We start from the raw sequence: 16,154 nt of genomic DNA, 5'->3' as shown, positions 1-16,154 counted from the left end.
CCATTTGCCACTGTTCCGCCCATCTGACCAACCCATCTATATCGTCCTACAGACTGAGGCTATCCTCCTCGCTATTTACCACCCTACCAATTTTTGTATCATCAGCGAACTTACTGATCATACCTTTTACATTCATATCCAAGTCGTTAATGTAGACCACAAACAGCAAGGGCCCCAGCACAGATCCCTGTGGTACCCCACTGGCCACAGGCTTCCAGTCACAAAAACAACCTTCGACCATCACCCTCTGCCTTCTGCCACTAAGCCAGTTTTGTATCCAAAGTGCCAAGGCACCCTGGACTCCATGGGCTCGTACCTTCTTGACCAGTCTCCTGTGCGGGACTTTATCGAAGGCCTTACTGAAATCCATGTATACCACATCCACTGCGTTACCCTCATCCACACGCCTAGTCACCCCCTCAAAAAATTCAATCAAATTAGTCAGACATGATCTTCCCTTGACAAAGCCATGTTGACTATCCCTGATTAATCCTTGCTTCTCCAAGTGGAGACTAATTTTGTCCTTCAGAATTTTTTCCAATAATTTTCCTTCTCCGGATTGAATTCCATTTGCCATTTTTCTGCCCACCTGACCAGTCCATTGATGTCTTCCTGCAGTCTACAGCTTTCCTCCTCAGTATTAATCACATGGCCAATTTTTGTATCATCTGCAAACTTCTTAAATCATGCCCCCTACTTTTAAGACTAAATCATTAATATATACCACAAAAAGGGACCGAGTGCTGAACCCTTGTGGAATCCCACCAGAAACAACCTTCCAGTCACAAAAACACCCGTCAACCATTACCCTTTGCTTCCTGCCACTGAGCCAATTTTGGATCCAACTTGCCACTTTCCCTTAGATCCCATGGGCTTTTACTTTTCTGACCAGTCTGCCACGTGGCATCTTGTCAAAAGCCTTGCTAAAATCCATGTAAACTACAAAAAACGCGTTACCCTCATCGACCCTCCTTGTTACCGCCTCAAAAAATTCAATCAAGTTAGTCAGACATGACCTTCCCTTAACCAATCCATGCTGACTGTCCTTGATTATTCCGTGCCTTTCTAAATGACGATTTATGCTGTCCCTCAGAATTTTTTCAAATAATTTGCGAGCACCGAGGTTAGACTGACTGGCCTTTAATTACCCTGTTTATCCTTTTCTCCTTTCTTAAACAATGTTACAACGATAGCAATCCTCCAGTCCTCCGGCACCAGGGAGGATTGGAAAATGATGCTCAGACCCTCTGCTATTTCCTCCCTGGCTTCTCTTTACAGCCTGGGATACATTTCATCCGGCCCTGGCGATTTATCTACTTTCAAAGATGTTAAACCCCTTAATACTTCCTCTCTCACTATGTTTATCCCATCCAATATTTCACACTCCTCCTCCTTAACTGTAATCTCTGCATCGTTCCTCTCTTTTGTGAAGTCAGACACAAAGTATTCATTAAGAACCATGCCCACATCTTCCGCCTCCACACACAGGTTACCTTTTTGGTCTCTAATAGGCCCTACTCTTTCCTTAGTTATCTTCTTGCTCTTTATGTATTTATAAAACATCTTTGGGTTTTCCTTGATTTTACTTGCCAGTATTTTTTCATGCCCTTTCTTTGCTTTCTTGATTTTCTTTTTAATTTCACCCCTGCACTTTCTATACTCCTCTAGTCTTTCTGCAGTATTGAGCTCTCAGTGTCTGACCTAAGCTTCCTTTTTTTGCCTTATCTTACCCTCTATGCTCCTTGTCATCCAGGGGGCTGTAGATTTGGCAGTCCCACCCTTTTTCTTTGTGGGAACATATTTGCTCTGAACCCTCACTATCTCTCCTTTGAATGCCTCCCACTGCTCTGACACTGATTTACCTTCAAGTAGCTGTTTCCAGTCCACTTTTGCTAAATCACTTCTCAGCTTTGTAAAATTGGCCTTTCCCCAATTGAGAACTTTAACTCCTGTTCTATCTTTGTCCTTTTCCATAACTATGTTAAATCTAACTGAATTATGATCACTACCACCAAAATGCTCTCCCACTGATACTCCTTCCACCTGACCAGATTCATTTCCTAAAACTAAATCCAGAACTAACCCCCCTCTTGTTGGGCTTGCTACGTACTGGCTAAAAAAGTTCTCCTGAATGCAATTTAAGAATTCTGCGCCCTCTATACCTTTTACACCGATTCTATCCCAGTTAATATTAGGGTAGTTGACTAGGGTTTTATTACTGCCCTATTGAACATAAGAACATAAGAAATAGGAGCAGGAGTAGGCCATACGGTCCCTCGAGCCTGTTCCCCATTCAATCAGATCATGGCTGATCTTTGACCTTAACTCCACTTTCCTGCCTTGATTCCCTTAGAGTCCAAAAATCTATTTCCGTCTTGAATAGACTCAATGACTGAGCATCCACAGCCCTCTGGGGTAGAGAATTCCAAAGATTCACAACCCTCAGTGAAGAAATTCCTCCTCATCTCAGTCTTAAATGGCCGATCCCTTATCGTGAGACTATGCCCCCTAGTTCTAGACTCTCCAGGGAAACAACCTCTCAGCATCTACCCTGTCAAGCCCCCTCAGAATCTCATATGTTTCAATGAGATCACCTCTCATTCGTCTAAACTCCAGAGAGTCTAGGTCCATTCTACTCAACCTCTCCTCATAGGACAACCCTCTCATCCCATTGTTTTAGCACTTCTCAGAAATTTGCCTACATATTTACTCCTCTATCTCCCTGACTGTTTGGGGGGTCTATAGTACACTCCCAGTACTGTGACTGCTCCTTTTTTGTTCTTCAGTTCAACCCATATGGCCTCATTTGATGATCCTTCTAACATATCATCCCTCCTCACAGCTGTAATTGTTTCTTTAACCAAGATTGCGACGCCCCCCCCTTCTTTTTTATCCCCCTCTCTATCTCGTCTGAAAACCCTGGAACCAGGAATGTTGAGCTGCCATTCCTGCCCTTCTTTAGGCGTGTTTCAGTAATAGCTATATCATATCATACTTCCACATGTCTATCTGTGCCCTTAACTCATCTGCCTTATTCACTGTACTCCTTGCATTGAGGTATATACCATTAAGCACTGTCAAACTCCTTTCTTGTCTGTTTTCTAGCCTTTGTTTCCTCTGCCTTCCAAACTCGCTCACTATTTTCTGCCTTCCATTTCCAGTTTTGCTTCTCTCCCTTCTGAATCGACACTTAGGTTCCCATCCCCCTGCCAAGCTAGTCTAAACCCTCCCCAACTGGCAGCTCATTGTTCCAGGGTACAGATGCTATAGGAAAGATAGAGCAGGAGGTAAGAGAGGAGGGGGAGTTGCGTTCTTGATTAGGGAGAACATCACGGCAGTAGTGAGAGGGGATATATCCGAGGGTTCGCCCACTGAGTCTATATGGGTAGAACTGAAAAATAAGAAGGGAGAGATCACTTTGATAGGATTGTACTACAGACCCCCAAATAGTCAACGGGAAATTGAGGAGGAAATATGTAAGGAGATCACAGACAGCTGCAAGAAAAATAGGGTGGTAATAGTAGGGGACTTTAACTTTCCCAACATTGACTGGGACAGCCATAGCATTAGGGGCTTGGATGGAGAGAAATTTGTTGAGTTTATTCAGGAGGAATTTCTCATTCAGTATGTGGATGGCCCGACTAGAGAGGGGGCAAAACTTGACCTCCTCTTGGGAAATAAGGAAGGGCAGGTGACAGAAGTGTTAGTGAGGGATCACTTTGGGACCAGTGATCATAATTCCATTAGTTTTAAGATAGCTATGGAGAAGGATAGGTCTGGCCCAAAAGTTAAAATTCTAAATTGGGGAAAGGCCAATTTTGATGGTATTAGACAGGAACTTTCAGAAGTTGATTGGGAGAGTCTGTTGGCAGGCAAAGGGACGTCTGGTAAGTGGGAGGCTTTCAAAAGTGTGTTAACCAGGGTTCAGGGTAAGCACATTCCTTATAAAGTGAAGGGCAAGGCTGGTAGAAGTAGGGAACCTTGGATGACTCGGGAGATTGAGGCCCTAGTCAAAAAGAAGAAGGAGGCATATGACATGCATAGGCAGCTGGGATCAAGTGGATCCCTTGAAGAGTATAGAGATTGCCGGAGTAGAGTTAAGAGAGAAATCAGGAGGGCAAAAAGGGGACATGAGATTGCTTTGGCAGATAAGGCAAAGGAGAATCCAAAGAGCTTCTACAAATACATAAAGGGCAAAAGAGTAACTAGGGAGAGAGTAGGGCCTCTTAAGGATCAACAAGGTCATCTATGTGCGGAACCACAAGAGATGGGTGAGATCCTGAATGAATATTTCACATCGGTATTTACGGTTGAGAAAGGCATGGATGTTAGGGAACTTGGGGAAATAAATAGTGATGTCTTGAGGAGTGTACATATTACAGAGAGGGAGGTGCTGGAAGTCTTAACGCGCATCAAGGTAGATAAATCTCCGGGACCTGATGAAATGTATCCCAGGACGTTATGGGAGGTTAGGGAGGAAATTGCGGGTCCCCTAGCAGAGATATTTGAATCATCCACCGCTACAGGTGAGGTGCCTGAAGATTGGAAGGTAGCAAATGTTGTGCCTTTGTTTAAGAAGAGCGGCAGGGAAAAGCCTGGGAACTACAGACCGGTGAGCCTGACATCTGTAGTGGGTAAGTTGTTAGAAGGTATTCTGAGGGACAGGATCTACAGGCATTTGGAGAGGCAGGGACTAATTAGGAACAGTCAGCATGGTTTTGTGAGAGGAAAATCATGTCTCACGAATTTGATTGAGTTTTTTGAAGGGGTAACCAAGAAGATAGATGAGGGCTGTGCAGTAGACGTGGTCTACATGGACTTCAGCAAAGCCTTTGACAAGGTACCGCATGGTAGGTTGTTACATAAGGTTAAATCTCATGGGATCCAAGGTGAGGTAGCCAATTGGATACAAAATTGGATTGACGGCAGAAGACAGAGGGTGGTTGTAGAGGGTTGTTTTTCAAACTGGATGCCTGTGTCCAGCGGTGCGCCTCAGGGATCGGTGCTGGGTCCGCTGTTATTTGTTATTTATATTAATGATTTGGATGAGAATTTAGGAGGCATCGTTAGTAAGTTTGCAGATGACACCAAGATTGGTGGCATTGTGGACAGTGAAGAAGGTTATCTAGGATTGCAACGGGACCTTGATAAATTGGGCCAGTGGGCCGATGAATGGCAGATGGAGTTTAATTTAGATAAATGTGAGGTGATGCATTTTGGTGGATCGAATCGGGCCAGGACCTACTCCGTTAATGGTAGGGCGTTGGGGAGAGTTATAGAACAAAGAGATCTAGGAGTACAGGTTCATAGCTCCTTGAAAGTGGAGTCACAGGTGGATAGGGTGGTGAAGAAGGCATTCAGCATGCTTGGTTTCATTGGTCAGAACATTGAATGCAGGAGTTGGGATGTCTTGTTGAAGTTGTACAGGGCATTGGTGAGGCCACACTTGGAATACTGTGTACAGTTCTGGTCACCCTATTATAGAAAGGATATTATTAAACTAGAAAGAGTGCAGAAAAGATTTACTAGGATGCTACCGGGACTTGATGGTTTGACTTACAGGGAGAGGTTAGACAGACTGGGACTTTTTTCCCTGGAGAGTAGGAGGTTAAGGGGTAATCTTATAGAAGTCTATAAAATAATGAGGGGCATAGATAAGGTAGATTGTCAAAATCTTTTCCCAAAGGTAGGGGAGTCTATAACGAGGGGGCATAGATTTAAGGTGAGAGGGGAGAGATACAAAAGGGTCCAGAGGGGCAATTTTTTCACTCAAAGGGTGGTGAGTGTCTGGAACGAGCTGCCAGAGGCAGTAGTAGAGGCGGGTACAATTTTGTCTTTTAAAAAGCATTTGGACAGTTACATGGGTAAGATGGGTATCGAGGGATATGGGCCAAGTGCAGGCAATTGGGACTAGCTTAGTGGTATAAACTGGGCGACATGGACATGTTGGGCCGAAGGGCCTGTTTCCATGTTGTAACTTCTATGATTCTATGAACAGCACCAGCAAACCTCCCCGCGAGGATATTGGTTCCGGTCCTGTTGAGGTGCAACCCGTCCGGCTTGTACAGGCCCCAACTCAACCTGGTTAGACCGCACCTGGAGTACTGTGAGCAGTTCTGGGCACCGCACCTTCGGAAGGACATATTGACCTTGGAGGGAATGCAGCGTAGGTTTACTAGAATGATACCCGGACTTCAAGGGTTAAGTTACGAGGAGAGATTACACAAATTTGGGTTGTATTCTCTAGAGTTTAGAAGCTTAAGGGGTGATCTGATCGAAGTTTATAAGATATTAAGGGGAACGGATAGGGTGGATAGAGAGAAACTATTTCCACTGGTTGGGGATTCTAGGAGTAGGGGGCACAGTCTAAAAATTAGAGCCAGACCTTTCAGGAGCGAGATTAGAAAACATTTCTACACACAAAGGGTGGTAGAAGTTTGGAACTCTCTTCCGCAAACGGCAATTGATACTAGCTCAATTGCTAAATTTAAATCTGAGATAGATAGCTTTTTGGCAATCAAAGGTATTAAGGGACATGGGCCAAAGGCAGGTATATGGAGTTAGATCACAGATCAGCCATGATCTTATCAAATGGCGGAGCAGGCACGAGGGGCTGAATGGCCTACTCCTGTTCCTATGTTACCCAGAACTGGTCCCAATGCCCCAGGAATCTAAAGCCCTCCCTCCTGCATCATCTCTCCAGCCACGCAATCATCTGCTCTCCCGTCCTATTTCTATACACGCTAGTGCGTGGCATCGGGAGTAATCCGGAGATTACTACCTTTAAGATCCTGCTTATTAATCTCTTTCCTAACTCCTTAAAATCTGCCTACAGGACCTCATCCCTCCATGTTGTTGGTACCGATATGGACCATGACCTCTGGCTGTTCACCCTCCCCCTCAGAATGTTCTGCAGCTGCTCAGCGACATCCTTGACGCTGGCATCAGGGAGGCAACATACCATCCTGGAATCAGAAACACCTGTCTGTTCCCCTAACTATTGAATCTCCTATCAGCATTGCTCTCCTGACCTTCCTCCTCCCCCCGGTACGGCTGGGCCACCCATGGTGCTGTGGACTTGGCGCTGGCTGCACTCCCCAGAGAAGCCATCGCCCTCGCCTGAATACTGGTTAGAGAATGAGATGCCCTCAGGGGACTCCTGCACTACCTGTCTGCTCCTCCTTGTCCGTCTGGTAGTCACCCGGTCCCTCTCTGTCTGCACTCTCCTAAGCCGCAACGTGACCCCCTCCTGAAACATGCTATCCACGAAACTCTCAGCCTCGTGGATGCTCTGCAGTGACGCCAGCTGTTGCTCAAACTCCGAAACCCGGAGCTCGAGCTCCACCAGCTGACGACACTTCCTGCACCTGTGGTTGTCCAGGTCATGAGAAGCGTCCTGGAGTTCCCACATGGCACAGGATGTGAATTTGGCGGGACTGAGCTGCCCTGCCATGAAGTTTATATATATATATATATATATTAATCTAAGCTGTGTGACAGATCAATGTACAACGAACGTTATGTTTGATAGCCTACTTCCCCACCTTAACCTTCACCCCATAGTGTGTCTTCATGATCTGATGAGATCATTTCTGACGGTGATATCGGTTAGTTTTAAATTAATTGCTAAATGTTACCCTGATTGAAGCATATCTGATCTGTGGTGTGCACTGGAGGTCACCCACAGGGTTAAACTCCTGCCCCAATGTCACTGCAGTGATTTGATTGGTGCGTACCTCAGTCAGGAGGCTCCCGAGGATATATAAAGACTGTCCCCACATGTGAGGCAATTTTCCTTTTGCAATTCTGTCCACAGTATGTGGGTTCTTATATTCTTCATCCACCTGGTAACAACAAATGGCATGTTTAGATTAGACTGTAATCAATGCCCAACATTCATATTTACCACAATTTACCAAAACAGCAATTAAAACTTTTTACGTGATCACCAATGATTCCCAAATTTCAAAAAATGACAATTCTGTGAAACCACCATTTCAGTGTTTGACAAAACTATGGATTTATGAAAATGGACATGCTTCACTGGAAACTATTTCTCTTTTCAAAGTTGCTACATTACAACAATAACAACTTGCATTTATACAGTGCCTTTAATACAGTAAAACATCCCAAGGTGCTTCACAGGTGTGATCATCAAACAAAAATTAACACCGAGTCATATAAAGAGATATTAGGACAGGTGACCAAAACCTTGGCCAAAGAGGTAGGTTTTAAGGAGCATCTTAAAAGAGGAGAGAGAGGTAGAGAGATGGAGAGGTTTAGGGAGGGAATTCCAGAGCTTAGGGCCTCGGCAGCTGAAGGCACGGCCGCCAATGGTGGAGCGATTAAAATCGGGGATGCACAAGAGGCCAGAATTGGAGGAGCGCAGAGATCTCGGAGGGTTGTAGGGATGGAGGAGGTTACAGAGATAGGGAGGGGCAAGGTCATGGAGTGAATTAAACACAAAGATGAGAATTTTAAATTCGAGGCATTGCCAGACTGGGAGCCAATGTAGGTCAGCGAGCACAGCGGTGATGGGTGAACCAGACTTGGTGCGAGTTAGGATACGGGCAGCAGAGTTATGAATAAACTCAAGTTTACAGAGGGTGGAAGATGGGAGGCCGGCCAGGAGAGCATTGGAATAGTCAAATCTAGAGGTAACAAAGGCATGGATGAGGGTTTCAACAGCAGGTGAGCTGAGGCAGGGGCCAAGACGGGCGATGTTACAGGCAACGGAGGGGAAAGAAACATTAAATGTGCAAGTAAAAAAATCCCTGCTGGCTGTGTGGGTAAACACAGTGTGTAATATGGCAGTGTGACAAGGAGACTCCAGGTTCAATCCCTGATCCATGCGGAGTCAGCACTACAAATAGTGTCGGTAGCCCTGAATTACAGAGAGGGCAAACAAAGTGAGTGAGGGTTTTGGGTCCTGATTAATGGCCAGTGACCCCCAGCTGGGAAGTAGAGGTGTGGATAGTGCTGAGAGCAGGATCGGCTAGCTGCTGTCATAACCTACGCCTACCAACATCTGTGGTCTCGGCTCACATGTAAAAAATGGCCATTTAAAGGGTGGTCTGCACCTGTGGAACTGAACTCTAGCAAGAGCGAGAGGGCAAAAACTGTACAAGACAAACACGACTTTATTTTACTGTAGAAAATTAATAAAAATACAAAATAATGCAATAAATTTTAATGAGTGGAGCATATTTATTATTCTTTTACATGTTGCAGATATACCAATGGTTCTCACATGGATTTATCCTTTGTGCTCTAAAAGCCCATGTAAACCATCCATGTTCCAAAACTAAAAAGTAGGACCTCAAAGGTAGTAATCTCAGGATTGCTACCAGTGCCACGGGCTAGTCAGAGTTGGAATGACAGGATAGCTAGGATGAATACGTGGCTTGAGAGATGGTGCAAGAGGGAGGGATTCAAATTCCTGGGCCATTGGAACCGGTTCTGGGGGAGGTGGGACCAGTTCAAATTGGACGGTCTGCATCTGGGCAGGACTGGAACCAATGTCCTAGGGGGAGTGTTTGCTAGTGCTGTTGGGGAGGGTTTAAACTAATGTGGCAGGGGGATGGGAACCGATGCAGGAAGTCAGTGGGAAGTAAAGTGGTGACAGAAACAAAAGGCAGTAAGGGAGAGTGTACAAAACATGACCGGACAGATGGTCTGAGAAAGCAGGACAAAGACCAAGGGAAGTCTAGATTAAACTGCATTTATTTCAATGCAAGAAGTCTGATGGGCAAGGCAGATGAACTCAGGGCATGGATGGGTACATGGGACTGGGATGTTATCGCTATTACTGAAACATGGCTAAGGGAGGGGCAGGACTGGCAGCTCAATGTTCCAGGGTACAGATGCTATAGGAAAGATAGAGCAGGAGGTAAGAGAGGAGGGGGAGTTGCATTCTTGATTAGGGAGAACATCACGGCAGTAGTGAGAGGGGATATATCCGAGGGTTCGCCCACTGAGTCTATATGGGTAGAACTGAAAAATAAGAAGGGAGAGATCACTTTGATAGGATTGTACTACAGACCCTCAAATAGTCAACGGGAAATTGAGGAGCAAATATGTAAGGAGATTACAGACAGCTGCAAGAAAAATAGGGTGGTAATAGTAGGGGACTTTAACTTTCCCAACATTGACTGGGACAGCCATAGCATTAGGGGCTTGGATGGAGAGAAATTTGTTGAGTGTTCAGGAGGAATTTCTCATTCAGTATGTGGATGGCCCGACTAGAGAGGGGGCAAAACTTGACCTCCTCTTGGGAAATAAGGAAGGACAGGTGACAGAAGTGTTAGTGAGGGATCACTTTGGGACCAGTGATCATAATTCCATTAGTTTTAAGATAGCTATGGAGAATGATAGGTCTGGCCCAAAAGTTAAAATTCTAAATTGGGGAAAGGCCAATTTTGATGGTATTGGACAGGAACTTTCAGAAGTTGATTGGGAGAGCCTGTTGGCAGGCAAAGGGACGTCTGGTAAGTGGGAGGCTTTCAAAAGTGTGTTAACCAGGGTTCAGGGTAAGCTCATTCCTTATAAAGTGAAGGGCAAGGCTGGTAGAAGTAGGGAACCTTGGATGACTCAGGAGATTGTGGCCCTAGTCAAAAAGAAGGAGGCATATGACATGCATAGGCAGCTGGGATCAAGTGGATCCCTTGAAGAGTATAGAGATTGCCGGAGTAGAGTTAAGAGAGAAATCAGGAGGGCAAAAAGGGGACATGAGATTGCTTTGGCAGATAAGGCAAAGGAGAATCCAAAGAGCTTCTACAAATACATAAAAACCACAAGAGATGGGTGAGATCCTAAATGAATATTTCACATCGGTATTTACGGTTGAGAAAGGCATGGATGTTAGGGAACTTGGGGAAATAAATAGTGATGTCTTGAGGAGTGTACATATTACAGAGAGGGAGGTGCTGGAAGTCTTAACACGCATCAAGGTAAATAAATCTCCGGGACCTGATGAAATGTATCCCAGGACGTTATGGGAGGTTAGGGAGGAAATTGCGGGTCCCCTAGCAGAGATATTTGAATCATCGACAGCTACAGGTGAGGTGCCTGAAGATTGGAGGGTAGCAAATGTTGTGCCTTTGTTTAAGAAGGGCGGCAGGGAAAAGCCTGGGAACTACAGACCAGTGAGCCTGACATCTGTAGTGGGTAAGTTGTTAGAGGGTATTCTGAGAGACAGGGTCTACAGGCATTTGGAGAGGCAGGGACTGATTAGGAACAGTCAGCATGGTTTTGTGAGAGGAAAATCATGTCTCACGAATTTGATTGAGTTTTTTGAAGGGGTAACCAAGAAGATAGATGAGGGCTGTGCAGTAGACGTGGTCTACATGGACTTTAGCAAAGCCTTTGACAAGGTCCCGCATGGTAGGTTGTTACATAAGGTTAAATCTCAAGGGATCCAAGGTGAGGTAGCCAATTGGATACAAAATTGGCTTGACGACAGAAGACAGAGGGTGGTTGTAGAGGGTTGTTTTTCAGACTGGAGGCCTGTGACCAGCGGTGTGCCTCAGGGATCGGTGCTGGGTCTGCTGTTATTTGTTATTTATATTAATGATTTGGATGAGAATTTAGGAGGCATGGTTAGTAAGTTTGCAGATGACACCAAGATTGGTGGCATTGTGGACAGTGAAGAAGGTTATCTGGGATTGCAACGGGATCTTGATAAATTAGGCCAGTGGGACGATGAATGGCAGATGGAGTTTAATTTAGATAAATGTGAGGTGATGCATTTTGGTAGATCGAATCGGGCCAGGACCTACTCCGTTAATGGTAGGGCGTTGGGGAGAGTTATAGAGCAAAGAGATCTAGGAATACAGGTTCATAGCTCCTTGAAAGTGGAGTCACAGGTGGATAGGGTGGTGAAGAAGGCATTCAGCATGCTTGGTTTCATTGGTCAGAACATTGAATACAGGAGTTGGGATGTCTTGTTGAAGTTGTACAAGACATTAGTAAGGCCACACTTGGAATACTGTGTACAGTTCTGGTCACCCTATTATAGAAAGGATATTATTAAACTAGAAAGAGTGCAGAAAAGATTTACTAGGATGCTACCGGGACTTGATGGTTTGACTTATAGGGAGAGGTTGGATAGACTGAGACTTTCTTCCCTGGAGAGTAGGAGGTTTAGGGGTGATCTTATAGAAGTCTATAAAATAAGGGGGGGCATAGATAAGGTAGATAGTCAAAATCTTCTCCCAAAGGTAGGGGAGTCTATAACGAGGGGGCATAGATTTAAGGTGAGAGGGGAGAGATACAAAAGGGTCCAGAGGGGTAATTATTTCACTCAAAGGGTGGTGAGTGTCTGGAACGAGCTGCCAGAGGCAGTCGTAGAGGCGGGTACAATTTGTCTTTTAAAAAGCATTAGAGGGATATGGGCCAAGTGCAGGCAACTGGGACTAGCTTAGTGGTATAAACTGGGCGACATGGACATTTTGGGCCGAAGGGCCTGTTTCCATGTTGTAAGAAAAAAAAAAGATTTCACTGCACTTAACTATAGAAAGTAATCGTTCAGTGTCTGGTACAAAGAGGAGGGGACCATTATTGAGGAGTTTTTCCTCCTTTTATATCTCCCACATATCTTAATGGCGAGAAACTGGAAAGTACTGCAGTACAAAGGGATCTGGGGGTCCCAGTGCAAGAAAATCAAAAAGTTAATACGCAGGTGCAGCAGGTGATCAAGAAAGCCAACGGAATGTTGGCGTTTATTGCTCGGGGGATAGAATATAAAAACAGGGAGGTATTGCTGCAGTTATATAAGGTATTGGTGAGACCGCACCTGGAATACTGCATACAGTTTTGGTCTCCATACTTAAGAAAAGACATACTTGCTCTCGAGGCAGTACAAAGAAGGTTCACTCGGTTAATCCCGGGGATGAGGGGGCGGACATATGAGGAGAGGTTGAGTAGATTGGGACTCTACTCATTGGAGTTCAGAAGAATGAGAGGCGATCTTATTGAAACATATAAAATTGTGAAGGGGCTTGATCGGGTGGATGCGGTAAGGATGTTCCCAAGGATGGGTGAAACTCGAGCTCGGGGGCATAATCTTAGAGTAAGGGGCTGCTCTTTCAAAACTGAGATGAAGAGAAACTTCTTCACTCAGAGGGTAGTAGGTCTGTGGAATTTGCTGCCCCAGGAAGCTGTGGAAGCTACATCATTAAATAAATTTAAATCCGAAATAGACAGTTTCCTAGAAGTAAAGGGAATTAGGGGTTACGGGGAGCGGGCAGGAAATTGGACATGAATTTAGATTTGAGGTTAGGATCAGATCAGCCATGATCTTATTGAATGGCGGAGCAGGCTCGAGGGGCCGATTGGCCTACTCCTGCTCCTATTTCTTATGTTCTTCTATACATTAAAAAAATTCTCCTCCCTATTAAAAGGAAGTTTTAATCAAACCACTAACTTACACCCCCAGGAGGTCAAACAATTCATCTGGATAGAATTGTGACAAAGATGAAGTATTCTTGTCTAAGTTTTAGCTTGGGATTGGCACCTTTAGCTCAGTCACTGTGCAAGGATTTTAAAAACTGGCTTTACTCGCAGGAGTTATGTCCCAGCCTAACTCCATACAATGTTTCAACAACCAGTGAGTTGCCTCTAGGCCATTGATTGAGGGAGAAACCAAGCCGCATCCTTTAAACACAAACCTATGGGTCTGGATGACACTGCCCTCTGAAGTGGCCAGGTAAGCCATCCGGTTGTAAAACCAATCATTTCTACCTCCTTCTCAGGGAAACTGGGGATGGGATGTAAATGTGGCATTGCTCACATCCGGAGACCAAAACTTAAGAAACATTAGGAGCACATCACACACATACCTGCCTCACAAAGCTGGAGAACTTTCTTTTAAAGTTTAATAGGATTTCTCTTTTAAACTTGGCTAAATTAATTGTTCAATAATAAAACTATAGCCCTGAATCTGGGCCTATGACACGCAATTTCACGAGGCAGAAGTACAATGAGGCACAGGCCTGTCATGGATTAAGCTGCAGGTTACATCCTGTTACTTGCATAGCAGAGGACTGTGGCAAAAATTGCAGGAATTTTCATCATTTCTTGCAGAAAGATTCCAGGCTATTGTGGGCATGTATTAGTACTCTCAGTTGCTTAATTGGATCATTAAATTGTTTTTGGAACATAGGAACAGGAGTAGGTCATTCAGCTCCTCGAACCAATTCTGCCTTTTAATCAGATCACAGCTCATCTGTACCTCAACTCCATTTCATAGTATCACAGTAGTGGAGGCCATTCCACCCCTCGTGCCTATGTCGGCTCTTTGGAAGAGCTATCCAATTAGTCCCATTCCCCTGTAATTTTTTTGCCTTCAAGTATTCATCCAATTCCCTTTTGAAAGTTACTATTGAATCTGCTTCCACCGCCCTTTCAGGAAATGCATTCCAGATCATCACAACTCGCTGGGTAAAAAAATCTTTCATATCGCCTCTGATTCTTTTGCCAATCACCTTAAATCTGTGTCCTCTGGTTACCGACCCTTTTGCCACTGGAAACAGTTTCTCCTTATTTACTCTGTCAAAATCGTTCATGATTTTGAACACCTCTATCAAATCTCCCCATAACCTTCTCTGCTCTAAGGAGAACAATCTCAGCTTCTCCAGTCTATCCACGTGACTGAATTCCTTTATCCCTGGCAGCATTCTGGTAAATCTCCTCTGCATTCTCTCTAAGGCCTTGACATCCTTCCTAAAGTGTGGTGCCCAGAATTGAACACAATACTCCAGCTGGGGCCTAAAGGTTTATCATAACTTCCTGGCCTTTGTACTCTATGATTCTATTTATAAAGCCCAGGATCCCTCTGCTTTTTTTAACAGTATTCTCAACTTGTCCTGCCACTTTCAAAGATTTGTGTGCATACACCCCCAGATCTCTCTGTCCCCTTTAAAATTGTCCCATTTAGTTTATATTGCCTCTCCTCATTCTTCCTACCAAAATGCATCACTTCATGTTTCTCCGTGTTAAATTTCATTTGCCATGTGTCTGCCCATTTCACCAGTCTGTCTCTGTCCTCCAGAAGTCTGTTACTATCCTCCACATTGTTTACTGCATTCCTGTGTTTCATGTCATCTGCAAACTTTGAAATTATACCCTCTATACCCAAGTCCAGGTCATTAATATATATCAAAAAGAGCAGTGGTCCTAATACTGACCCCTGGGGAACACCACTGTAAACTTCCCTCCAGTCTGAAAAACAACCGTTCACCACTACTCTCTGCTTTCTGTTCCTTAGCCAATTTTGTATCCACACTGCCACTGTCCCTTTAATCCCATGGGCTTTAATTTTGCTAACCAGTCTATTATGTGGTACTTTAATCAAATGCCTTTTGAAAGTCCATATACACAACATCAACCGCACTACCCTCATCGACCCTCTCTGTTACTTCAAAGAACTCAATCAAATTAGTCAAACACGATTTTCCTTTGAGAAATCCGTGCTGACTTTCATTTATTAGTCCAGACTTTTCCAAGTACAAATTAATTTTGTCCCGGATTATTGTCTCTAAAAGTTTCCCCACCACCGACATTAGGCTGACTGGCCTGTAATGACCAGAGTCTCCACAATTTCTACCCTTCCTTCCCTCAGTAACCGAGGATGCATCCCATCCGGACCGGGTGACTTTTCTACTTTGAGTACTGCCAATCTTTTAAGTCCCTCCTCTTTATCTATTTCTATCCTATCCAATATCACCACTACCTCTTCTCTAGTGAAGACCGATGCAAAGTATTCATTCAGTACCTCAGCCATGCCCTCTGCCTCCACAAGATCTCCTTTTTTGTCCCTAATTGGACCCACCCTTCCTTTGACTACCCTTTTACTATTTATATCTTGATATCCTTATCCAACTATAAACCATCGATCTCAGTCTTGAAAAATTTCAATTGCCCCCCAACATCTTTTGGGGGAATAGAGTTCCAGATTTCCTTTGTGTGAAAAAGTGCGTCCTGATTTCACCCCTGGATGGCCTGGCTCCTTGTCCTGGATTCCCCCACCAGAGGAAACAGTTTCTCTGTATCTACCTTATCTAATCCCTTTACCATTTTAATGTTGATTGTATATACAATTGTCATAGTGAGGTTTTCTTCTGCCCTCCGCTAGTTTACAGGTGTACTTTAATTCT

General features: G+C 44.5%; 1 protein-coding gene across 2 annotated transcripts in view; it reads right to left on the bottom strand.

Annotated features, from left to right (window-relative positions):
• Positions 1–16,154, bottom strand: part of LOC137327047 (phosphorylase b kinase regulatory subunit alpha, liver isoform-like) — a 165,460-nt gene that overhangs the window by 103,380 nt on the left and 45,926 nt on the right. For both annotated transcript variants that reach the window (XM_067992432.1, XM_067992433.1), the window contains exon 13: positions 7,737–7,844. In XM_067992432.1, the coding sequence (XP_067848533.1) occupies positions 7,737–7,844 (108 nt within the window). The remainder of the gene's footprint in view (positions 1–7,736; positions 7,845–16,154) is intronic.

The sequence above is a fragment of the Heptranchias perlo genome, chromosome 11 (assembly GCF_035084215.1).
Source record: "Heptranchias perlo isolate sHepPer1 chromosome 11, sHepPer1.hap1, whole genome shotgun sequence".
NCBI classification, from domain to species: domain Eukaryota; kingdom Metazoa; phylum Chordata; class Chondrichthyes; order Hexanchiformes; family Hexanchidae; genus Heptranchias; species Heptranchias perlo.
This window is presented reverse-complemented; position numbering and strand designations above follow the sequence as displayed.